At 46.0% G+C, this 27,399-nt stretch overlaps 1 protein-coding gene across 1 annotated transcript; it reads right to left on the bottom strand.

Annotated features, from left to right (window-relative positions):
- Nucleotides 1-2,469: 2,469 nt before the first annotated feature.
- LOC130386971 (uncharacterized) lies at nt 2,470-4,740 on the bottom strand. The gene is made up of 2 exons (XM_056595892.1): nt 4,005-4,740; nt 2,470-3,777 (listed from the first exon to the last, which is right to left on the bottom strand). Exons 1-2 carry the CDS (start codon nt 4,210-4,212, stop codon nt 2,768-2,770), a joined length of 1,218 nt encoding a protein of 405 aa, XP_056451867.1. The 5' UTR covers nt 4,213-4,740; the 3' UTR covers nt 2,470-2,767.
- Between the last annotated feature and the right edge of the window lie 22,659 nt (nt 4,741-27,399).

Here is a 27,399-nt window from a genome sequence, read left to right as displayed (position 1 = left end):
TCCAGAATCACAGTTTTAGTTTCATACTGCTTCGTTTTCAGCTGTTTTCATTGAAGACGTCAGCCCATTCTGATACACCTACTTCTAGACATCGTAACTCATTCCTTTTTAACCGTTTACCATCGTTCAAACCATTAAACAAAACTACACACTTGTATCTTCAATACTATCTAAACGGAATTTTGATAGCATTTATACTTTTTTCAGAATCACAGTTTTAGTTTCAAACCGGCGTCGTTTTCAGTTGGTTATAATAATTGAGGTCACCATAGCAACGCCGGTAAACAAACCCCGCCGAATGGTCGAATCTCTGGACTGAAAAGGCAGATCTGATTCGACTCAGAAAATTCAGAATCGGGGACCCTGAATGAATCTGTAAACTGGCAGTTTACACAGATTAAGATGTTCAAATGTATTTAAAAAAGGTTAAGCTAAAACATGCTTAGATAAAGTTGTTACATTTTGTTGTTTAAAACGCAAAAATATGTAATGTTTCAGAAATATGTTTAAAAAATATGTTAAAAAATTTGTTTCAAATGTTTCAAAAATATGTTCCAAATGTTTTAAAATTATGATCGGAGATGTTTGAAATGCGTAAAATATTTAAAATAGCTTTCAAAACACAGGTATTTAGAAAAAAAAATTGGGGGGGGGGGGGCTCAGCTGAATTTTTTTCTCTGAGGGGGGGCTCACTCTCTCACACTTTGAAAACCCCTGACCTAATCGAAACTCCAAGTGTATATACCCGGGAGAAGCTAAAAGCGTACAAGTCTCTGGATGCTTACAATTTTGTTCTGTGTGGTCATGTCCAAGACATACTATGGCATGATTACAATGTTCAAAACTTCGTTGTGATGAAGACGGAGGTTCTGCCTGGCCAAAGACAGGGAAAGAAGACAGAATTGTACAAGGCCTGGGTTATCGTCAACAAGACCAACAACTGTATTCTTACTGCGAACTGCACCCGTATGGCTGGGTATGTAAACCAACATAAGTTTACTATTGTAAATGTTCATTATTTACCCAATTGTCAGTGTCAGCAATTTAATCTGTAACTGTAACACTGTAGCCTAGCTGTAACACTGTAACAAAATGTAACTGCTTATTTGCTGGAAATCATAGCTAAAACCGTTGTTAGCCTGCCCTTACGTATATGTAAAGCCTAACGTACAAAAAATGTTTTGTTCAGGTTAGGGTCATGCTGCAGCCATGCAGCTGCACTAATGTTCAAAGTTGAGGTGTGGGTCAGGATGGGAAAGACGGAGAGGTGTTGTACTTCAGGGACAAATATGTGGATCCACACATCCAAGAGAGAGGTGAAACCAGCCAGACTAAGCGAGATCTGCTTCAGAAAGGCTAAAAGGACAGACACCCAACTGAAGCCAGTCAGAGTAAAGCGTGGACAGAATAATGTAAACGGTAGGCACAATCTGAATGTAGGCAAGATCAGGTCATGTACATATAGCAATAAGGTATTCATTATATTTTATAATTAATGTAAATACATACGTTATAATCAGGGTCATGTAACTATTAATGGCAGATGTATGAAAATAAGTTATCTAATATTTATTTTGTGTATTCAGAACTGACAGATGAAGACATTGCGGAATTGAAACTACTGGCACCTAACGCAGCTGTACTCACTACCATGGAACTCAGTGACACAGATTCCGCAACAGAATCTGACACAGAGGCCGAAGACCTCCCAGAGCCACTAGTCGCTCTGTATGATGCCAATCTGAGATGCCTCTGCAAAAATCAACTACAAGAGAGGAGTGAAGAGACTTTTGAAAAACTGAGGAAGGGGTTAACTAATGAGCAGTGTGTAAACCTTGAGCTTACAACTAAAAATCAGGCACAGTCTCAGGCCTGGCACACACACAGAAATGGAAGGATAACAAGCACAACCCTACATCGTGTATACACTGTAGTAACCGAAACAGCTAAACTAAACCTTGTAAAACAGGTAATGCACTACAATAAACAAGACTTGTCCCATGTGCCAGCAGTACTTTGGGGAAGAGATATGGAGGACACAGCCAGAAGACAATACACAGAAATAATGAAAGCACAACATTCCAACTTTGAAGTGGAGCTTTGCGGTCTTGTTGTGCGGCCAGACAAACCACATCTTGGGGCATCGCCGGATGGAATAGCAAACTGTACCTGCTGTGGGAAAGCAACCCTAGAGATTAAGTGTCCATACAAATACCGTGATGGTCTTACAGGGAGTAGCGAGGACACACAGTTCTGCTTAGACAAAGCACTACAATTAAAGAAGAATCATGAATACTACCATCAAGTTCAGCTACACATGTTTGTATGCAACACCCAGTACTGCGACTTTGTGGTTTGGACAAAGCAAGTTGTTGCTATCAACCGCATCACCAGAGATGAAGAAATGCTACAAGCAGTCCTGCCTAAAGCTGAAAAGTTCTTCAAACAGAGTATTTTGCCTGAGCTGTTAACACGCAGCATGGATCCACTGATGCAGTCACCTAGAGTCTGCTCACACTGTCAAAGGCCAGACTTTGGAATGATGATTGACTGTGCAAAGTGCAAGAACCATTTCCACTACACATGTGCTAGAGTAAGAAGAAAGGTTGTGGATTGGTGTTGTGAACAGTGCAAAAATGATGAATGAAATGTTCTTCGAAGCAAATGATTTAATACAGTACTAATATTTTACATTTTAACACTTGAATGTGCAATTAATTGTGTTGATGACAATAAACAGTTACTTACAGAATAAATCTAAATTAAGCTATCTTGGGACTATACATTTACAAAGGTTTGTTAGTGCTCCACAAACAATCACTATATCGTCTAACAGGTCAACCTGTGTGAGTGGAATAATAGTTGTCAGAATTTTAAAATTTTTCCATCTACCTATTATTCGTTCAATGTGTATTCTCACATTAGACAAACGCCTTGATATGTCCACTTCTTGAGCAGAGAGCTGCTTTTTACCTTTGGTAAAGTGAGGGATCCTAAGTGTGGCACCACGTGTGGCAAGCTCATCTCTGATGGTAAAACCCCGATCTGCTAGTATCTCATCATTATGCTCTAGAAGGTCATAAAATCCAGACTCAGCTGTAATTTGTTTGTCTGAAACTCGCCCACCCCAACCTGCCGACAGAAAAGAAATGGCTCCTGAAGGTGACATGCCAATCAAATATTTAATAGTGTTGTGGCTTTTATAATTCGAGTACGTCTGGGCTCTGGAGGTTAAATTTGTGGGTCTATTGATAAAAATTTCTGTACAGTCAATAATGCACCTGCAATGTTTATATTTAGGTTTAAAACATTTTGGCATATTCTTTAATACTGCATGCTTGCTTGGCCACTTTATGAGAGGCTTTAAAGTCGCAGACATAACAGGGAGCCAACTTCTCAAAATGTTTGAAATGTCACTTTCTGTGACATTAAATCTGAAAGCAATATCCTTGTTGCAGAGCCCTAGTCTAAGTTTCATTAGGACGATCAATAGATGATCCTTCAGGTTCATAGAGCCACGCACAACCTCTACACTGTCTTTAAGTTTGTGACTCAACCACTCAAATAAGACACTGGTCAGCCCTGTGAAAAACAGAACCTGCACTGCTTTACTCTTGATAGAGCTAAAGGAAAATTGTGTATTCATGAGTGTTGCCTTTAGTTCCTCATTCTCAGTTTTCAGTTTGTCGATCTCCAAACGCAGGTTGACACACTCTGTAGAAAGTTGGCTGTACTTGTGTTTCAGATCATCATGGAGAACCTTTGGGACTGTGGCTTCTGAAATAGATATTAATAGACTTAAGACTTAATAAAATAAGCACTGTCACTTGTTTAAGTTGAGCTTTTCTCAATATTTTTTAAGGATGTTTTCAAACAGCATGTGCTAAACAGAATAATGATCAATGTCATTAACAACACAGTTATGCTGTATTAAACAATATATAAACAAAACCTGATCCTAATAATGACTGCCCTACATTAGTTAAGGTATTATAAGCTCTTACCAGTGCATTGATCAGCACCAGGCTCCATTCTGCAGTCATCTGAGGACAGGCAAGCTCCAGAAGCCTCATCACTAGCTTCTTTGGACCGCTGTACATCATCTGGTGGTCTGTGGATGGTTTCTTCCCTTTTTCTTTTCCTCTTAAATCTGATACACAGAGATGAGGTCAAACAGTCAGTCCAAAACAGTTTAGTTGCTTGGTAGATCATAGGAGGTTATCAGGTACCAAAACCAAGTCAAGTGTAAATTACATAGCATAGCTTAACAGGGCTTCACAAGACAATGTAGACATTACAAAAATCTGGTCTGACAAATTATCTAAAAACTATCTGACCTTACTTGCCATACATTCTCTGCATTTTGATGCATGCAATGTGATTCCAGTTAGCAACTAAATAAGGCTAAAGTGACAATATTTACCTCTCAAGTTTTGTATCTCCTTTGTCTATTTCACACTGGGTTGCGAAGGAAAAGACAGAAGGTACAAAGTCGGGACTATTGAAGTCCATGGAGACCTCTCCTGTCCAAAAAACAATATTCTAGTTATTGACAGTACGATAGTGTAACAGGTAAATTTAGCCTGAGTTTGCCAAGCATACGAGACTAGCTAGTCGTCAAGACAACGTAACACAATTTAAGGTAAGTTAGCTAAAACGACTAAAACTACATTATTCTGTGTTCTAGCGTTAGATAAGCGTACTACTTTACCATTATTTTGTTGTTGTAAGCCAAACCGAGTGATGTGTCTGATTGAGTGAAGTTCTTAGGTTAACTTACCTGATATGAAGTGTGAACTGCAAAGTCTGGCATTTTTAATAAGGTCTTTGTTCCAATCGGATCTTCTGATAGCTTGTAACCAACGACGTCTGCGGTTTGCATTAAACGAGTTGTTATCTGCTGGTATTCTGTAAAACTTCAGGTCACTGTTTACATAATTACGATTCTGGCATCCCACGGCACAACACGACATTTTTCTGTTTGTCTTTTGCCACCGTCATGCGCGATTGAACCTGTGTGACGTCGTTCTGACGTAAGGTGAAAATTGGTCTATATAATGTAGGTCACCATAGCAACGCCGGTAAACAAACCCCGCCGAATAGTCGAATCTCTGGACTGAAAAAGCAGATCTGATACGACTCTGAAAATTCAGAGTCGGGGACCCTGAATGAATCTGTGTAAACTGGCAGTTTACACAGATTAGGATGTTCAAATGTATTTAAAAAAAGGTTAAGCTAAAACATGCTTAGATAAAGTTGTTAAATTGTGTTTAATGTGTTTAAAAACGCACAAAGATGTTATAATGTTTCAGAAATATGTTTAAAATGTTTAAAAAATATGTTTAAAAAATATGTTTCAAATGTTTTAAAATTATGATCAGAGATGTTTAAAATGTGTAAAATAATTAAGATAGCTTTCAAAACACAGGTCTTTAGAACATTTCTTCTTGGGGGGGGGGGGCTCAGCTGAATTTTGTTCTCTGAGGGGGGGCTCACTCTCTACCACTTTGAAAACCCCTGCTGTAAAGTATGCCGCAAACTGGTCCCCTCACCAGACTCAAACACCACCAATCTATTTTATCACCTACATAAGAATCACGAAAAACAGTACGGAGACAGTCTACGGATGAAATCCATAAAAGCACAGTCGTCGAGTGCTCAAAACAAACCCCAGACCTTGCAAGAAGCTTTTGCCCGCGGCACACCATATGACAAAGATTCACGGCGATGGAAGGAGATAACGGCTGCCATTGCAATTTACACCTGTAAAGACATGGCCCCAATTTACACGGTCGAGAAACAGGGGTTTCGTGAGTTGGTGCGATCACTCGACCCAAGGTACACAATGCAAAGCCGAAAATACTTCACTCGAATCCAGTTGCCTCATTTATATCAAGAGTGTCGGGCCAAAGTAGAGGAGGAAATCCACAAGGTATTGCACTATGCTGTAACAACAGATATGTGGTCGAGCCGAACAACACATCCCTATATTAGCCTGACGATACACTTTATTTGAGACTGGACACTCTGCAGTCGGTGTTTACAGGCAAGCTATTTCCCAGATGACCACACGGGAGAAATTATAGCCAGAGATCTCAGGGAAGCTCTTGAGTCGTGGGGACTGCGTGAGGATCACCTAGTCTGTGTCACCACGGATAACGCCACAAACAACATCCTTGCACTTCGGCTGAATGACTGGACACGCTTACAATGTTTTGGTCACCGTCTTCATCTAGCCATTGGTGAGTGTCTAAAACAATGTAAAAATATATTTCAGTAAGAATAAGATTTTTTTTTAGTATCAGCCATACATGACAAAATATGTCTGCAATTGAGTTTCTGAGCATTTAAAAGCCAGTTTAAAAGCTTAAAATCCAGAATGCTCCCCCTGACTTTGAAAACAATCCAGTCATGATTTTTCCCAACCCCATGGGGCACCTCTATAAAATAAATTAACAATAAAATATAATTTATCAATAAAAATTGATCGAAAATATAATAAGTGTTACCTGTCCTGTAAAGTGTAATATATAAATCTATATTTTTATCTTCTCCTAAATTTACACAGAGCGAAGTGTGAAACTACCCCAAGTGGAACGAGCAGTTGGCGTCTGCAAGAAGGTGGTGAGTGCCCTCTCTAATTCATGGAAGAGAAGACTTGAACTGGCCAAGGCTCAAGCCAGAGGTGTAGCCATGGTTTCAACATTGGGGGGGACAAATGCCTGGGGGCGAGGTCCGGCCCCCCCCCCCCAGGCAAAGATTTTGAACATGCATTAATCTGGTGCACTCTGAGAGCAAAATCTCAATACCTTGCACCTAATTTTGAAGACCTTTTTAGGGATGGATGTTTAAAACACTTTAATACTGGATGTGACCAAGCAGCCTGGGAGTGTGGAAGACTTGAAATTAGGAAAAGGTTGACACACATACGTATACTTCAGAGCTCTGTTTTCCTTTACTTTTTAAATTAAATCTAACATTTTGTGCTCCTCAATATTTCAACCAATCCAGTCCTTTTTTTTTTCCACATTACATTCATTGATGTTTTGTCTTTTTTAAAAAACACACACAAACAAACACCTGCACCACCACAACAAGGACACAAAATCCAGCCAGTTCTTACTTCCATTACATTTTTTATTGCATAACCATCACATTTGCCAATGTTGAGTAAAACCCACCCAGGTGCATCTATCTCATGGACCTAAATAGAAGTCACCCCAAAATTTTGTTACCCCTCAGAAAACATAGATTTTCTGATATTTTCATCCACTTGTTTAATAAGTACATAGATGAGTTTCAAGAGAGAGCGCACTGAGCTAATCTCATGGTGAAACCATTAGCCGTATTGAATGATGCACTGTTAAAGAATTAGACATGTCAAGGACATAACCTAAATGTTTTCTGATTAGTTATGGATTAATCTATGAATACATACATTATACTTGAAACTTGACTTAATAATGATTATATTGCTATATTAGCAACTGCAACGCTGCTGTGTAGAGTTGTGTGTCAACTGAAGGAGGCGAGAAAAAAAAGAGATGAAGATAGCGATTTTAGTATCGATATTGTTGCACATAAGTATCTAATCCGATATTATTTTTTCTAATTTTGATCGATTAGTATCTGAGTATACATTTTTTTGACAACCCTACACTATATACATGCGTGTTAAGAGGATTCTGCTTGAATGTCATGATTCGGTCTTAACCTTTCATATTTACTCCTCTCTTAGGCGACTCACCTCTATGCCACCACTAGATTGACAAACTCTCATCCTCCAAACTTTCTGTCTCTCCCGCTGGCTCACTAGCTCTACTCTGAACACAACAGAGGAAACATGGAAGGAATAATATCACAGATATCAGCAAACTATTTACCAGTAGACTATTGAAACACACTATAGACATCAGTGCCACTGCCAACAGGATTCTGCTCTAATGTCACAATTCGGTTTAAACCATTAAAATTTGCTCTTTGACAATCATTTTGCAGACACTTTTATCCAAAGTAACTTACAAATTGCATTGAACATAGGAAAAGCCAAGGCTCTATTAGTTTGCAGAACTCCTCTCTAAAGGTGCGGCCACACCAGACGCGTATCTCGCGTACCTCGCGTATAAAATCGCCATTTTTTCCATAGGGAACCATTGGTTTACGCGTTACATGCATGAGACGCGTACACGTGTTACATGCGTATAAGAGACATTTTACTCGCGTTAGGGGCGTATGAGGCGCGTATATATTCACGCGTACATATACGCGTGTACATATACGCGCGTACATATACGCGCGTACATATACGTGCGTACATATACGCGCGTACGCGAGGTGTTCAAAAAATTTAACTTTTTACGCTCATACGCGCCGCAATAGCCAATCAGCGTTGAGCTTGACCCGACGTCACTGGCAGAGAGTAGTGAGCTTGGACAGAAGCATACGGCCGACATCTTTCTTTATTCTGTGTGGAAATAGTAACATAGTTACGCCATTAAATGCTTTTATGGAAACATTTTTAGCGAGAAATGTGCATTTTACTTTCATAATGTTCGCTCGGTGAATGTGAAGGATGTTTGGTTTGATAGTTATGAAGAAGAGTGAACGCTCCGTTCACTTGCATGGAAAGAGTCTCTGATTGCTAAGCAACCTCAACGTCTTGGCGGACTATTTCTCTGCTGATCAACACTACGAATGCTGGAAACACACCAGACACACCATGTGAAGTTATTTAACCCGATTATTGTTATTTATATCCGAGATTATTTAATCTAACCCGATCCAAGCTCTATCATCCACCCAAACACGGCGGCGTTTGGGTTTCCTTCCTCGGACTCCTAAATCCAGCGCAGCCACAGGCTGAGGGGGGGGGAGTTTTGGGTGGTCTCATCTACGCGCGTATGCGTACGCGCGTATCTGACCATTTTTGACGCAAAATGGTCAAGCAACATTTTAGCTGCGTTACGCGCGTACATGGTACGCGAGGTACGCGCTTGGTGTGTTCGCACCTTTAGGCTACTCACCTCTATGTCACTACCAGATTGACACACACTGCTTTCATCCTTTCATCCACCAAAGTGGACATGCCACAGGGAAGAAATATTATCAGATAACAAGTACTGTTCCTTTTTCAGATAGTCAACAAACCACTTTTGATCTGAATGACAATAATTCTATGGCTAGTTTTTTGTAGTCTATTAACTCTACTGTACTGTAATGGTACAACTGATAGGTTAACACTTATCATTTTCTCACCCCTCTTTACTTACTTTGCTTATTTTCTGAGACGAGGCAAAACATTGCCGAATGTCTCTGCAACCCTCTTGCTTCCTCTTGCTCATGACGACTGTTAAATAACACAAGCAGCACTAACATCATGAGAGACAAGTTAAAACTTCACGCAGGCTTGTTGTTACAATGTACAACATTGATAGTTCCTAAAATGGAGTGCTGAGAATGGTTGTGCATTTCGTAGGCCTACAGTGCATGTGAAAGATTTACCCATGGTGACATACACAAATGCGTGTGTGCGACCAACCCAGTATCACGCGATTGCGTGCTCATGCGCACGAACGTTAATCTATTGAAGCGTGTTCCAGAGTACGATAGTCCGACTTTTTGCGTGCTACACAGAACGAAATGTAAACCAATGCTTTCTGAATGGGAGTGTTGTCAGACAATGAAGGTGCTCCACAAAACGGGACGAGAGGGAGAGAAAGAGAGAGAGGGAGGGACAGAGAGAGAGAGAAAGCGAGAGAGAGGCTTCAGAAAGGGTGTGCGCAGATAGTACAGTGAACCCTAGTTATGTTTATGCCAAAACCACAAATGCTATATATATATATTGCCTAATTATATATATTGCCTATATATATATATAGGCTATATATATAATTAGGCTATAATTCTATTATTTAGCGTGTAATGAGACAATCTATAGCCAAATTGTCGAAGATGCCCGAGAATCTCCGGAAATATCAGCATGGGAAATCGGCGCATCAGACCCATGAACCTATAAAGAAAGACGTCATCTCAAGCGGGTGAGAACGTTTGCGGTGCTGGTTTGTGTCACGTAAGTACAGGTCTCTCAAGTCTCATGCATTCGGCGTGAGACACACGCAATTCAATCCATGCACACTGGTCTCACGAAAAAATACGTGACACTGTCACGTTATTTAATCTATTGAAACGTGATCAGGGACACGTATTTTCTAAATGTTGTATTTCAATTGGAAGTATTTGTCGTGAAACTAAGAACGACTTCCAAACTAAGGTTCCGTCCGGGAGCGTTCTCCCTAATGTCCCTTAAGGAGCTCCGTACAGATCATTCATTGTTGAAAATTGTCTGTGATAACTAACAAATGACAGCTTTTGGCCACCCGTTTCTACTTAAAATTGTCTGTGATAACTAACAATATGACAGCTTTTGGCCGCCCGTTTCTACTTTCACCTTTGATTCTGAGAAATTGTGACAATTCATGGATATATTAAATGCAGGTGCGCTGCTCTGTAGGCAAACCGCGAAGGAAAAAAGGGTAGCTGCTTCATCTGTTCTTTTAAGAATTGTATGTAGTGATGTTTATTTTATCTAGCCATCTATTCTCTTGTTTTTGGCTATGTGAATGAAAGTCCGCGTCGATGCCTCGCAAGTCCAGTGTCGCAAGCGGACGCTGCCATGACATCTAGAAATCATACCGTATTTAATGGGTTGTAGTGAGTGTAACATAATTCACCTACAGTATTTTGTTATGTGTTGTTCTTTCAATTGTGTTAGGCATGTCGTTTACTATCTTGGTGGTTCAGGGATCGCTGTCCCTTTTAAGGATTACGAGCGTCTCATGACGTCAGAGCCCATGCGGGATTTGTTTACCTTTCGCGTTTTGATTTCCTGTTTCTCTCTTACTAAATAAACGAGTCACACAACTGTGTGCTCAATGTGCGAAATTGTATCTCTCACTTATGGCAATTTCCACAGGGTTATCATTAATATTAATGTGTAGGGGGTTGTTTATAACTCGTGAATAATATTGTTTAGACCACGGTCTGGGGGAATACTCTGATTCTGATTGGCTGCAGGGCGTGCATTAACTCCTGATATAGGCCTACAGACACCTGCTAAGTAGTTCCAGTCAGTATTTAGATTCTCTGCCCGAGCCCGAGCCCGACGCGGGCCGGGTCGGGTCGATATTTCCCACCACTATCCTCGGGCCGGTCCTTTTATCGAGCGTTTTTATTTTTATATTATCATTGGTTTATTGGCCTAATCTGAGGAGAAATCTATGCCATAAACAGAAATATTATAGGGCTTTATTACACGGGTCTTCTCAATGCCGTGGAACGCTCCGTTCACTTGCATGGGTAGTAGTCCGGTGACTTGTCTACCCCAGCGTCTTCCGTTGCTAAGCGACGTCACCGTCTTTGCGGACAATTTATTTCTCTGCTGATCAACACTACAAATTACCAAAAGACTTGTATGCCCCCCCCCCCCCCCCCCCCTTAAATAAATACTATGGCAGAAGTATTATTATTATTCTCATTCAACTTGAACATGTGTTTTTACAGTTGCGTGGTGGAGGGATGACGTATGTTGGCCAACCCGGAAGTGAGCGTCGCCCCGGATTCCCTGGGAAAAAAAAGACAACGGGGTTTTCCATGGGATTTTGGATTATTGCAGTCAATTGTCTTGTTTTTTTGGTAAACTAGGGTCCGATGGTTAAAAAATAGACAGATATTCCAAGGTATCCTTAAAAGGCAGCTTGGATGTTTTTATTTTCTGCAGTTTAGACCTCTTCTATAACCTATTTTTTAAAGCAAAACACCAAGCTCATTGATTTAACGAGGCAGGGTTATTTAAAACAATTTCCTTCTCCTGAGTTTGCATCCTATTTATGTCTAGTGTACACCCCTACTGTCCTCAGGCATCCCCCCCCGAAAAATAAAAAACAAATCACAATCTATTGTCAATTATTATTGTTAACAGTAATAATAATAATAATAAATAAAATGTATATAGCGCTTAATATGGTACTCTTACGCTTACAGTACATTTTAATAGTATAACTGTTGTATAAAAGCAATATCACACTCGAGGTCATAACGTTGTTGCTCTATATCAGCGCGCTCTCTCTCTCTCTCTGTCCCTCCCTCTCTCTCTTTCTCTCCCTCTCGTACCGTTTTGTGGAGCACCTTCATTGTCTGACAACACTCACATTCAGAAAGCATTGGTTTACATTTCGTTCTGTGTAGCACGCAAAAAGTCGGACTATCGTACTCTGGAACACGCTTCAATAGATTAACGTTCGTGCGCATGAGCAATTATTATTGTAAACAGTAATAATAATAATAATAAATACAATTTATATAGCGCTTAATATGGTACTCTAAGACGCTTACAGTACATTTTAATTGTATAACTGTTGTATAAAAGCAATATCACACTCGAGGTCATAACGTTGTTGCTCTATATCAGCGCGCTCTCTCTCTCTCTCTCTGTCCCTCCCTCTCTCTCTTTCTCTCCCTCTCGTACCGTTTTGTGGAGCACCTTCATTGTCTGACAACACTCCCATTCAGAAAGCATTGGTTTACATTTCGTTCTGTGTAGCACGCAAAAAGTCGGACTATCGTACTCTGGAACACGCTCAATAGATTAACGTTCGTGCGCATGAGCAATTATTATTGTTAACAGTAATAATAATAATAATAAATACAATTTATATAGCGCTTAATATGGTACTCTAAGACGCTTACAGTACATTTTAATAGTATAACTGTTGTATAAAAGCAATATCACACTCGAGGTCGTAACGTTGTTGTTGCTCTCTCTCTCTCTCTCTCTCTCTCTCTCTCTCTCTCTCTCTCTCTCTCTCTCTCTCTCTCTCTCTCTCTCTCTCTCTCTCTCTCTATACACACACACACACACACACACACACACACACACACACACACACACACACACACACACACACACACACACACACACACACACACACACAAATGTGTATCTTGTACAATGATTTTTAGATTTCTTCTTTGTAAAACTTGAAAAATAAGGTAAGTTTTGGCTTTGGAAAAGTAATTATTTCCCTTATTATACAAATAGGCTATGCTGTTAAGGCTGCCGTGTTCCAATACCTGTACTTCCATGAGTATACTTAAAGGAAGTATACTATCCGTACTATCTACTACGTTAATTTTTCAGATGTGAGTGCTGTTCCAAATCGAGTACTCCGTGGTGCACTAACCGGAAATTACGATCACGACTGCCGCCGTGGCTCCTCCCCCGCAATAAACATCCCGCTTTGAAAGGTGAACTCTTTACGCCTAGCAGCTATAAAAAACTATAAAAACTAAAAAATGACTCTATTGATGCAGGCTATGTGGAAAATGCGCCGACTTTGGCTCAGCCTGGCTCCGACTCTTCCCCTACGTAGCTAAGATGGCTGCCGTTGAGTACGGAAAGTGTCCTTCGATCCACACTTCACGATTAGCCCGTTTTGAGTACGACATCCGGGATCTTGAAGTATACTTATTTTCGCCAGATCTGAATTGGAATCTAAAATGTGGCTAGTAAGTACGGACAGTACGGGTATTGGAACACTGCCATGAACCTATAAAGAAAGACGTCAACTCTGGAGTGACCGAAAATTTGCGGTGCTGGTTTGTGTGACGTAAGTACAACTAGGTAATTGACTGCTATTTAAAAACGGTTGAATGCTTGAAATACTAAGATTATGGAGTTGATAGTGCAAATAATTATATTGCCGTTGTCAAAGAATATTAACAGGTATTAGAGTTAATAGACTACAAAAAACTAGCCATAGAATTATTGTCATTCAGATCAAAAGTGGTTTGTTGACTATCTGAAAAAGGAACAGTACTTGTTATCTGATAATATTTCTTCCCTGTGGCATGTCCACTTTGGTGGATGAAAGGATGAAAGCAGTGTGTGTCAATCTGGTAGTGACATAGCGGTGAGTAGCCTAAAGGTGCGAACACACCAAGCGCGTACCTCGCGTACCATGTACGTGCTGTGGCATCCCGCCCCTGAAGCCTCGGCCTGAACGGGCCCGCGGAACCGTGAAGGACGGGGTGTACCACCCCCACCCACCAGCCGGCGACGGAGAGCACCGGGTCCTTCCCCCCAATCAGCGGGATGGGGGACACCTGGCGGCGGGGAGGAGAAAGGCCCGGAGCCACTACAAGAGAGGCAGAGACAAGCATGGACGGGAGAGGCAGAGAGACGCATGGACTGCAGAGGCTTGAGGCTCACGGAGACCCAAGCGCACCCTTATCCTCTTTGCTTATTGAAATAAACGCCGAAAGTCGGCTTAAACCATCCGTTGCCACGTGTTTCACTGAATCCCGGCGCATTCTTCATTCCCGGATACCACATATGGTGGAGAATGCAGGCATCTTGAGCGTTCCCACTACTACTACCCCACCATGCAGAACCCGGACGGAGCCGCGGCGCTGGCTGCCCAGCAACACCAGCGGGAGACCACCGAGAGCCTCGCCCTGCTCCGCGAAGCTGTTCTGCGGCTGACTCAGCACGCCGTCCGTGATGCGCCGACCGCCGCCCCGACCAGCCGCCTCACGAAGCTGGGACCGGAAGACGACGTGGAGGCTTACCTCGAGGTCTTCGAGCGGACCGCACAGAGGGAAGGCTGGCCAGAGGAGCAGTGGGCGCACATTGTGGCGCCGTTCCTCACCGGACCCGCCCAGCAGGCGAGCCAGGACCTGCCGGCGGACGTCGCCCGCCAGTACCCGGCGCTCAAACAGGCCATACTGGCCTACTACGGCCACAACCTCGCGGCGCGCGCACAACGCGCGCAGGATTGGCGGTTTGACGCGCAGGGAGCTGTGCGCACCCAGATCGCCCAGCACAGCCGGCTGGTGAAGCGGTGGCTGACAGCGGGAGAGGGCCCCAGCCCGATCGACCGGGTGATCATTGACCACACCCTGCGGCGACTCCCGCCGGACGCCCGCCGCGTGCTGGCCCACCATCACCCTGCCACCGTGGACAACCTGGTCCTCCAGCTGGAGAACTGGCAGGTGGCCCAGCTCCTGAACGCCGGGTCCGCCCCAGCCCCACGGCGCGCCGTGACCGGCCAAGCCCCGAGGGGACCCCCCAGCGGCAACCCGGCTCCCGGCGTCACCCCACTGAGCGGAGTACCGGAGAACCGGGAGGTGCGGCGCTGCTTCGGGTGCGGCCAGTACGGCCACATCGCTCGCTACTGCCCGAGGGGACGGGATGTGTCGATGCCGTCAGCGTACGCGGACCCGGGGGCGGACCACACGTGCATGTTGGCGACCTGCTGGACGCAGGGAACATCTGGGAGTCCGACCATCCCGGCGCGGGTAATGAACCAGGACACGCAGGCCCTCTTGGACACCGGCAGTGCGGTTACCCTCCTTCGCCCCGACCTGGCGGGCGGGAAGGCCGGGGATCCGATGGAGGTGGCCTGCGTCCACGGGGACACCCGGACATACCCCACATGCCACGTGGTAGTCCGCACCACCCATGGGGTATTCACGATCCGGGCGGGGATTGTCCCCCACCTACCGGTCCCCGTGTTAATCGGAAGGGACTGCCCGATTTTCCACCGGCTGTGGGACCCGACGCGGGAGCTACGGAGCTGGAGAGGCCCTCCCCGCAGAGGGGCGCGGGGGGTTCGGCAGGCCTACCGGGCCACCCGGCGCCCATCGTCCCCGGGGGAGCTGACGGCGGAGGACGAGGGATCGGAGGGGAACGGACCTTCCCCACCGGGGACCCCGGCGCGCACGGCGAGAGGACCCGTCCGGAGCGAGACACCGGAACCTACCCCCGACACCCCGGAGACCCTCACAGCCTCCGAGCAACCAGACCCACCGGAAGACCCGGAGAGCTCCCCCCTTACTGAGTTCTCGGACTTCTTACCAGAGGGGGGGGAAGGCTCGTCCCGACCCGGCCAGTTCGCCACCGCACAGCTCCAGGATGAGGCCCTCAAGCACGCCTGGAGCCACGTCCTGGTTCATGACGGGCAGGCCCGAGACTCGGTGAGTCACACACCACACCCGCACTTCAGCACCAGGGGGGGTCTGTTGTATCGAGTAGCCTCCGGGGAGGGGGGAGTGAGGGAACAGCTAGTGGTGCCCCGTTCCTACGTCAGTAAAGTGCTTTTTATGGCCCACACCCACCTCCTGGGGGCCCACCTGGGCATGGACAAGACCCGGGAGCGGGTCCTAGCCAGGTTCTATTGGCCGGGGGTTAAGCGGGATGTTGAGCGCCACTGCCAGGGATGCCCCGAGTGCCAGCGGGTAGCCCCCCGGGCCATCGCTAGACACCCCCTCATTCCCATGCCCATCATCGAGACCCCCTTCGAGCGTTTGGCCTTAGACATCGTGGGCCCCCTTCCCAAGACCAGCCGGGGCCACCGCTATATCCTGGTGCTAGTTGACTACGCCACCCGGTACCCCGAGGCCCTTCCCCTGCGCGCCGCCACCACCAAGGCGGTCGCCCGTGAACTTATGCTCCTCTTCAGCCGGGTGGGGATAGCAAAGGAGGTGCTCACCGATCAGGGGTCGTGCTTCATGTCACGGGTGATGAAGGAGGTCCTCAGGCTCCTGCAGGTGAAGCAGCTCCGGACCTCGGTGTACCACCCCCAGACGGACGGCCTGGTCGAGCGGTTCAACAAGACCCTTAAGCAGATGCTTAAGAAGACCATGCAGGCCGACGGGAAGAATTGGGACCAACTACTACCCCACGTACTGTTCGCGGTACGGGAGGTCCCCCAGGCGTCCACCGGGTTCTCCCCCTTCGAGCTGCTGTACGGGCGGAGGCCCCGCGGGATCCTGGACATCGCCAAGGAGGCCTGGGAGAGCCAGCCGTCCCCCCACCGCACCACCGTGGACCACGTGGAGCAGGTGCGTGACCGCATGGCCCGGGTGTGGCCCATCGTCCGGAGGCACCTCCAGCAAGCGCAGCAGGCCCAGGCGAGGGTCTATAATCGAGGAGCCCAGCTGAGGACCTTTCAGCCAGGGGAACTGGTCCTGGTCCTGGTCCCCACGGCGGAGTGCCGGTTCCTGGCAAAGTGGCAGGGACCCTACGAGGTGGTGGAACGCGTGGGCGAGGTGAACTACCGGGTCCGCCAGCCAGGGAGGCGGAAGCCGACGCAGCTATATCATATCAATCTCCTGAAGCAGTGGAGGGGGGGGGAGCCGACACCCGCCGACCCCGCTCCCTTGTCCCTGGCGGCCCGGCAGGAGATCCCGGAGGTCCCGGTGGGGGAGGACCTCAGCCCGGCCCAGAGACACGACCTGGACGAGATCGTCCTCCAGCATCGGGACGTGTTCTCCGACCTGCCGGGGAGGACTGCCGCCACCCACCACGACATCCGGACGGCACCAGGCATAAGGGTAAGGGTTCCGCCCTACAGGATCCCAGAGGCCCGGAGGGAGGCCATACGGGCCGAGGTGCGCCGAATGCTGCAGCTCGGCGTGATAGAGGAGTCACGCAGCGCCTGGTGCAGCCCGGTGGTCCTGGTGCCCAAGCCGGATGGAACCTTTAGGTTCTGTAATGACTTCAGGCGGCTGAACGAGGCATCGGAGTTCGACGCCTACCCCATGCCCCGGGTAGACGAACTTATCGAGCGCCTGGGTCCGGCACGGTACCTGTCGACCCTGGACCTGACCAAGGGGTACTGGCAGGTGCCGTTGACCCGGGCGGCCCGGGAAAAGACGGCGTTCTCCACCCCGGGGGGACTGTACCAGTACACCGTCCTCCCCTTCGGGGTACACGGCGCCCCAGCCACATTCCAGCGGATGATGGACCAGCTCCTGAGGCCCCACCAGGATTACGCGGCGGCATACATCGATGACATCATCATCTACAGCCCAGCTGGGATATCCACGTCCGCCAGCTAAGGGCCGTGCTGGGAGAGCTGCGGAGGGCGGGCCTCACCGCTAACCCGGCCAAATGTCGCCTCGGGAGAGAGGAGACGACGTACCTGGGGTACCGGGTCGGGAGAGGGACAGTGCGGCCGCAGGAAGGCAAGGTAGCCGCCATACGGGCCTGGCCGCAACCCAGGACTAAGAAGCAGGTAAAGGCGTTCTTGGGGCTGGTGGGCTACTATCAGCGCTTCATTCCCGGGTACGCCACGCTGGCCAGCCCCATGAACGACCTAACCCGTAAGGCCTTACCAGACCGGGTTACCTGGTCAGAGGCGGCGGACCGGGCGTTCAAGACGCTCCGGGAGGCTCTGTGCTCAGAACCGGTACTAATCACACCTGACTTTAACCTCCCTGTGATTGTTCACACAGACGCCTCGGAGGTGGGACTTGGGGGGGTCTTGTCCCAGGTCCGGGCCGGAGAGGAGCACCCGATAACCTACGTCAGCCGGAAGCTCCTCCCCAACGAGCGCGATTACTCCACCGTAGAGAAGGAGGCCCTGGCCATTAAATGGTGCCTGGAGAAGTTGCGCTACTAGGGAGTTCACCTTGGTCACCGACCACGCCCCCCTGAAGTGGATGGCGGGGGCCAAGAACACAAACGCCCGGGTAACACGGTGGTTCCTGGCTCTCCAGGATTTCCGGTTCCGGGTGGACCACCGACCGGGCCGGGAGCATGCCAACGCCGACGCCCTGTCACGTCGGGATGCCTGTCTGGGCGGGTTCCCCGGAGACCAGGGGCTTGAGCAAACGGGGGGGGAGTGTGGCATCCCGCCCCTGAAGCCTCGGCCTGAACGGGCCCGCGGAACCGTGAAGGACGGGGTGTACCACCCCCACCCACCAGCCGGCGACGGAGAGCACCGGGTCCTTCCCCCCAATCAGCGGGATGGGGGACACCTGGCGGCGGGGAGGAGAAAGGCCCGGAGCCACTACAAGAGAGGCAGAGACAAGCATGGACGGGAGAGGCAGAGAGACGCATGGACTGCAGAGGCTTGAGGCTCACGGAGACCCAAGCGCACCCTTATCCTCTTTGCTTATTGAAATAAACGCCGAAAGTCGGCTTAAACCATCCGTTGCCACGTGTTTCACTGAATCCCGGCGCATTCTTCATTCCCGGATACCACAGTGCGTAACGCAGCTAAAATGTTGCTTGACCATTTTGTGTAAAAAATGGTCAGATACGCGCGTACGCATACGCGCGTAGATGAGACCGCCCAAAACTTCCCCCCCCCAGCCTGTGGCTGCGCTGGATTTAGGAGTCCGAGGAAGGAAACCCAAACGCCGCCGTGTTTGGGTGGATGATAGAGCTTGGATCGGGTTAGATTAAATAATCTCGGATATAAATAACAATAATCGGGTTAAATAACTTCACATGGTGTGTCTGGTGTGTTTCCAGCATTCGTAGTGTTGATCAGCAGAGAAATAGTCCGCCAAGACGTTGAGGTTGCTTAGCAATCAGAGACTCTGTCCATGCAAGTGAACGGAGCGTTCACTCTTCGTCATAACTATCAAACCAAACATCCTTCACATTCACCGAGCGAACATTATGAAAGTAAAATGCACATTTCTCGCTATAAATGTTTCCATAAACGCATTTAATGGCGTAACTATGTTACTATTTCCACCCAGAATAAAGAAAGTTGCCGGCCGTGGCTGCCATGGACATGGCTGCGCTGGAGTCCTAGGTAGGAAACCCAAACGCCGCCGTGTTTGGGTGATAGAGTTTAGATCGGGTTAAATTAAATAATCTCGGATATAAATAACAATAATCGGGTTAAATAACTTCACATGGTGTGTCTGGTGTGTTTCCAGCATTCGTAGTGTTGATCAGCAGATATATAGTCCGCCAAGACGTTGAGGTTGCTTAGTAACCAGAGACTCTGTCCATGCAAGTGAACGGAGCGTTCCCTCTTCGTCATAACTATCAAACCAAACATCCTTCACATTCACCGAGCGAACATTATGAAAGTAAAATGCACATTTCTCGCTAAAAATGTTTCCATAAAAGCATTTAATGGCGTAACTATGTTACTATTTCCACACAGAATAAAGAAAGATGTCGGCCGTATGCTTCTGTCCAAGCTCACTACTCTCTGCCAGTGACGTCGGGTCAAGCTCAACGCTGATTGGCTATTGTGGCGCGTATGAGCGTAAAAAGTTCAATTTTTTGAACTCCTCGCGTACATATACGCGCGTACATATACGCGCGTACATGTACGCGCGTATATATACGCGCCTCATACGCCCCTAACACGAGTAAAATGTTGCTTATACGCATGTACGCGTCTCTTACGCGCGTAAACCAATGGTTCCCTATGGAAAAAATGGCGATTTTATACGCGAGGTACGCGAGATACGCGTCTGGTGTGGCCGCACCTTAAGAGCTTAATGACACACACACACACATATATATATATATATATATATATATATATATATGGACACAACAGTTAATATAAATATGAATTCCAGTCTGTAGGCAGTACATGGTGGGTAAAGTTCAAGTAACTCAAAAGTTGTGGGCTGAAGGGTCTCTAGGTAATAGAGTAGTAGCAGCAATTAATTGAGTATTTAATCCATTCAATGTATTTAAGATATGCATCCAGGTATAATTGCAAATGGCTATATTGTATAGATAATATTGATTTTAAACATACAAGTGCAAGCAGGGCCTACTGAATGTCAATTTAGTCACAACAGATTATTAAAATATAGTGCTGATAGATCTTTATTCAACACCAAAACACCAGATTCTCTTGGATGATTAAGTTAGCTGCTACGTCAAACCAACCATGGTGTGTGGTGGTGGTTTCATATATGTGAAAGGGCATTCAAATATAGCCTACTACAATAATAATAATAATACATTTTATTTGTAAATCACTTTTCATAAAAATAATCTCAAAGTGCTACAACAAAACACGAAGGGCAATAACACAATAAAATAAATAATAATAATCTAAGGACCATAATAATAATAATAATAGATTCAATTTATATAGCGCTTTTCACGTACTCAAAGCGCTTTACATAGGGGCACAAAAATAGATAAACAAGAGAAAAAAATAAATAAAAAATTGATGGGGCTAGAGATAGTGAGTGATCTAGGGGTAGGCAGAGGAGAAGAGATGAGTCTTGAGGCGGGACTGGAAGATGGCGAGGGACTCAGAGTCACGAATATGTTGGGGGAGGGAGTTCCAGAGCCTGGGAGATGTCCTGGAGAAGGCTCTGTCACCTAGGCTGTGGCGTTTTGATGTGTGGGTGGAGAGGAGACCAGCTGAGGAGGATCTGAGGGCCCGGGGGGGTTGGTAGAGGGAGAGAAGATCAGAGAGATATGGGGGGGCCATATGGTGGAGAGCTTTGTAGGTGAGGACCAGGAGTTTGTAGTGGATCCGATGTGAGATGGGGAGCCAGTGGAGATTCTTGAGGACTGGGGTGATGTGGTGCCACGCTTTAGTATGAGTGAGGAGACGGGCTGCTGCATTCTGGACCAGTTGGAGTCTGTTGATGGAGGTGGTGGAGATGCCGGCGAGGAGTGAATTGCAATAATCAAGGCGGGAGGAGATGAAGGCATGGATGAGTCTTTCTGCAGCGTGAGGTGTGAGGGAGGATCTGATCTTTGCAATATTACGGAGGTGATAGAAGGAGGTTTTGACAGTGTGGCGGATGTGGGGTTCAAGGGAGAGGGTGGAATCAAAGATTACGCCAAGGTTGCGGGCCTTGGGGGAGGGGGAGACCAAGGTGCCGTCGATAGTGAGTGTGGGGGGGTTTGCGAGTTTACTGAGGGTGGATTTGGAGCCAATGAGGAGGAGTTCAGTTTTGTTGCTGTTAAGTTTCAGGAAGTTATTTTGCATCCAGAGAGTGAGTGAAGACAGGCAGGTTTCAATGTGGGAGAGGGGGGGGTTGTGGGGGGATTTGGTGCTGAGGTAAATCTGGGTGTCGTCGGCGTAGCAATGGAAGTCCATGGAGAAATGGCGGAGTAATTGACCAAGGGGGAGGAGGTAGATGATGAAGAGGAGGGGGCCAAGTACAGAACCTTGGGGAACACCTTGTGTGACGGTGGCTGTGGCAGATGTGTGGTTGTGGAGGGAGATGAAGTGAGATCTGTCGGAGAGGTAGGAGTGAAGCCAGCTAAGTGCAGTTCCTTCGATTCCGAGGTTGCTGAGTCTGGTGAGCAGGATGGTGTGGTTTACAGTATCGAAGGCTGCACTCAGGTCAAGGAGGATGAGGAAGTTGAGGGAACCAGAGTCGGCAGAGATGAGGTCATTGAGGACTTTGAGGAGAGCGGTTTCTGTGCTGTGGAGGGGGCGGAAGCCAGATTGGAGGGATTCAAAAAGGTTATTGGCGTGGAGATGGGATTGGAGTTGTGTGGTGACGATGCGTTCAAGGGTTTTGGAGAGGAAAGAGAGGTTGGAGATTGGGCGGTAGTTACTGAGGGAGGAGGGGTCGAGACCAGGTTTCTTGAGGGTGGGGGTGACAGCAGCAGATTTGAAGGCAGAGGTGGCAGTTCCATGTGACAGTGAGGAGTTGAAGAGCTTAGTGAGGTAAGGGCAGAGAACGGGGAGGCAGGACTTGAGCAGATAGATAGATAGATAGATAGATAGATAGATAGATAGATAGATAAATACTTTAATAATCCCAGAGGGAAATTATATTTGTCACGAACTCCAGATATACATACACAAATAAATAAATAAATAAATATTAAGAATAAAATATAAAATATAACATATATATCCATATCCATATATATACATATACATATACATACACACACACATATATATATATATACATATACATATATACATACATACATACATACATACATACATACATATATACACATATATATATATATATATATACATACATACATATACACATACACATACATACAACATAAATACACATACATACACAAAAGATAAAAGATACAACCTAAGAAAAACAAAATATACAAATAAAAAATTTAAGGACAATATAAATATATATACAACACCATATATACACATACATATATATATATATATACATATACATATACACATATACACACATATACATACATACATACATACACATACACATATACATACATATACACATATATATATATATATATATATATATACATACATACATACATACATACATACATACATACATACATACATACACAAAAGACAGCACTGTACAAAAAGAATTGTACAGTATTGTGCAAAAGGTGCAAGAATTATAGTCCTTGTTTGAGGTCAGAGATTACAGAGAGGGACGGTGTCTGACATTCTAAGGGAGGCGTTGTAAATTTTAATGGCCACAGGCAGGAAAGATTTCCTGTGGCGCTCTGTGGTGCATCTGGGTGAGAGGAATCTCCTGCTGAAGGTGCTCCTCTGCAGGGCCAGTGTGTCATAGAGAGGGTGTGAGACATTGTCCAAGATGGACTGAAACCTGGACAGCATCCTCCTCTCTGCCACGGTCGTCAGGGTGTCCAGTTCCTCCCCCACAACATCACCGGCCCTCCTAATCAGTCTTTCAAGTCTGTTGGTGTCTGCAACCCTCATCCCACTGCCCCAGCATGTGACAGCGAAGAAGATTGCACTGGCTACAACAGACTCGTAAAACATCCTCAGCATCGTCCGGCAGATGTTAAAGGACCTCAGCCTCCTGAGGCAAAAGAGTCGGCTTTGGCCTTTTTTGTAGACAGCCTCTGCATTTCTAGACCAGTCCAACTTGTTATTAAAGTACACCCCCAGGTACTTGTACTCCTCAACAGTGTCCACTGGGACCCCCTGTATGGAAACAGGGGTCACAGCTGCTGTTTTCTCCCTCCTCAGATCCACAATGAGCTCCTTCGTCTTTGTCACGTTGAGTTGCAGGTGATTCAGCTCACTCCAAGTGACAAAGTTGTCCACAACAGTCCTATATTCACGGTCATCCCCCTTTTCAATGCAGCCAACTATTGCTGAGTCATCAGAAAACTTCTGAAGGTGGCAGGACTCAGTGCAATAGTTAAAGTCTGAGGTGAAGAGGGTGAAGAGGAAGGGAGAGAGGACAGTCCCCTGTGGGGCCCCATTGTTGCTGACCACCTTGTCAGACACACAGTTCTGTAGGCGTACGTACTGTGGTCTGCCCGTCAGGTAATCAACAATCCAGGACACGATGGGGGCCTCCACCTCCATCGCAGTCATCTTCTCACCCAGTAGAGCCGGACTGATGGTGTTGAAGGCACTGGAGAAAGGGAAAGGGGAGTGGGGAGGGGATCAAGGGAGCAGGTAGTAGGTTTGGAGGAGCCTATAAGTTTGGAGAGTGCAGGAGGGGTAATCAGGTCAAAGTGGGTGAGACGGCAATGGGGAGGAGGTGTTGGGAGGTCCAGAGAGATGGGTAGGGGAGAGGCCATTGAGTGTGCAGGGGGGTTATGTACAGGGAATAGTGAATGGTTGATTGCAGTGATTTTGTCGGCGAAGAACTGGAGGAATGAGTTGCAGAGATCTGGGGTGGAGGTGGAGAGGGTGCTGGTCCGCGGTTTGAGGAGGTTGCTCACTGTGGAGAAGAGGGTTCTGGGGTTTTGACAGGGGTCAGAAAAGATGGCGGAGAGGTATGCAGACTTGGCGGCGGTGAGGGCGTCTTTGTAGGCAGTGAGGTGGAGTTTGTAGGCTTGATGGTGGACTGTGAGTGAGGTTTTTTTGGAGAGTCGTTCGAGTTTGCGGCCGGTTTGTTTCAATTTGCGGAGTGCAGGTGTAAACCAGGGTGAGGAGGTATTAAAGGAGACAGTTTTGGTTTTGAGGGGGGCCAGAGTGTTGAGGGAGGAAGACAGGGTAGCATTAAGGTGGTTTGTGAGCTCATCAGGTGAGATGAGGGTTGAGTCCAGAGGGAGGGTGGAGGAGAGCAGGTCAGAGAGATGGTGGGGGTCAATGGATTTTAGGTTACGGAAGGTGATTTCTCTAAGGGGGCGGGGGCGGGAGATGGGGGAGAGGATGGAGAACCGTAAAAGGTTGTGATCAGAGAGGGGAAAGGGGTATGGGCGGAGGTCGAGTACAGGGAGATTAATGGAGCAGACAAGGTCAAGGATGTGTCCTTTGTCATGGGTGGGGAAGGTGACATGTTGGGCGAGAGAGAAATTTTCCAATAAAGTGGTGAATTCAAATGAGAGCTTGCAAGTGGGGGAGTCCATGTGGATATTAAAATCTCCAAGTAACAGCAGACGTGGAGAGAGGGTTGATGCTAGTGTGAGGAGTTCAGTGAGGTCAGAGAGGAATGAGGGATTAGGTTTGGGTGGCCGGTAGATGAGGATAACTGTTGTGGCGGAGGGGGCTTTAAAAGCAATGAATTCAAAGGATGATATTACTAAAGGGAGGGTGAGTTCTTGTAGGTGTTATAGGGTGTACCGATGAGAAGGCTGTTACAGTAATCAAGCCTGGAGGGGATTAAGGCGTGGACGAGTTTCTCTGCGTCAGAGAAGGTGAGGATTGGGCAGAGTTTTGATCAATGATCAATTAGGAGGCCGAAGCCCTAAAGGACAACCCTGTCTCATGAAAATTACGTTCCCAGAGAACTATTCGGCATTCTCAATTACGTTGGTCTGAAAACGTATTTTGTCTCGACAGAAAAACATGGTGGCTAAGCCTATGATGGTTGCTATGGACGCTGAAACTAGCAGCCCGAATGCCGTTTAAAGCATGGATATAAAATCATTGTCTTTGCTGATTATGTTATTTTATGGAACCGTGTAATGATGTTATTTTTCCACACATAAACACAGAACAGTCTGTTCAACCCGGTATCACGCCAAGGCGTGAAATAGATACATTGGTCCAGGTCCACCTCGCAAGGCGTGTTCAATGTCACGCTATGCCTGACCAAAGCGTGAAGAGATACACGTTTCTTCCGCCCATCTAAATGAATGGAGGAATAGCACCAATAGGGGTCGATACGTTCTCCCAGCATTTGGGGGAAATGGTTACGTATATATATATATATATATATATTAGATTAGATTAGATTAGAAAACTTTATTTATCCCAAAATGGGCAATTTCGTTCACAGTTTCCAGTCTCACATAATAGATTACTTAATAAATACAATAAATAGCAATAGGAGGTAGACAAAAACATATATCAAAGGCAGTCCAACACACACATTTAACTCACAATTCATTTCAGCCCGTCAGTAACAACCACCCTGCCCCCGGAAACACCCAGCAACACTGGTGTGCTCTCCACCTACTCCTTACTTTTGTCATCATTTAGTAACCTGATGGTTGCAGGGATAAAAGAGTGGGAGTACCTCATTGTTCTTGTCCTGATTGAACAGTAGCGCCGCCCTGAAGGCATTAGGCATATATACATATATATATATATATATATATATATATATATATATATATCTCCAATATTTTAGGACAGATTGACCATTAAACGTGTTTCTAATAACATTTCTAGCGAGAAATATACTTTTTACTTGCATAATCTTCAGTCAGTGAATGTGTCTGATCTTTTGTTCGATAGTTAGTTTTATGGTCTCCCTAGCATGTTTCAAAGACGTCAGGTTGCTAGGGACGCGACGATCTAGTTGTGGGCCAGCAGAGGGTAACATTTATACCGAATTTGGCCTGTAACCAAATGTATGATATGCTATACGTTTAGCCTAGTTTATATGTTATAAATATTTGTTATATGATCTGGTTATACCTGAACTTGGTTAAAGATGTTCAATGGTCAGATACAGATCATGTTATAATGATAATTGAATAAAAGTTATGGTCTACTTATAGATAGAATATTACACGACGTAATAATTGTATACAGCCTATATTTTAATATTAATTAATTAATTGCAATAACGGCTTTAAACATGTGACAAGCCTACGTTTTTTGGGCCTTTTCTTTTCAATGGGCCTGCGTCAACGTCACGTGACTCTCGGCAAACCACGTTGGTTAAAGACGGCAATGGAGCTTGGTTAGGAAATAGAAAGATATACCATGAAAATATCTTCCCGTAACGGGGCAAACAAGGTGTCATTTGTCATCTACGTTTCGAGGCGATTGCAACGGTGCCATGCATGACCATATTTGACTATGTTTCAGGGTAGTAATTAGCTGTCGATTTTGGAGGCCTTTATAGATAATAACCAGCTATAGATTTGCTACCCGATGGAGTTTTCTGACAAATTACATGTTATTTAGCATCTACATTAGCAGCTGAGTCCAATGAGATCAAGCTCGACCTTGTGCCACACAGAGATCATGTCCTAGACCATAGGTGTACCATGTAAAATACAGGGGCCATGTAGTGTAGGGGGCTGTGTAGGGCCGTGGAGTGTCATGCTATGTGTCATTGGACTCAGCTCAATGTGTAGATGCTAAATAACATGTCATTTGTCAAAAACTTTTATCGGGAAGCAAATCAATAGCTGGTCAGTATTGATTAAGGCCTCCAATTTCGACAGCTAATTACTACCATTAAACATGTTTGAAT

This window comes from Gadus chalcogrammus, chromosome 8, assembly GCF_026213295.1.
Source record: "Gadus chalcogrammus isolate NIFS_2021 chromosome 8, NIFS_Gcha_1.0, whole genome shotgun sequence".
Lineage (NCBI taxonomy): Eukaryota > Metazoa > Chordata > Actinopteri > Gadiformes > Gadidae > Gadus > Gadus chalcogrammus.
Note: the sequence above shows the minus strand (reverse complement) of the source record. Positions and strands in the feature narration are given on the sequence as shown.

What these genes read in the sequence shown, in the direction of transcription:
- LOC130386971 (XM_056595892.1), bottom strand. Translation starts at nt 4,212, where the DNA reads ATGATCTACCAAGCAACTAAACTGTTTTGGACTGACTGTTTGACCTCA. An exon ending in TGGTGCTGATCAATGCACTG is followed by an intron (nt 3,778 to 4,004) that starts GTAAGAGCTTAT and finishes TATCTATTTCAG; the next exon opens with AAGCCACAGTCCCAAAGGTT.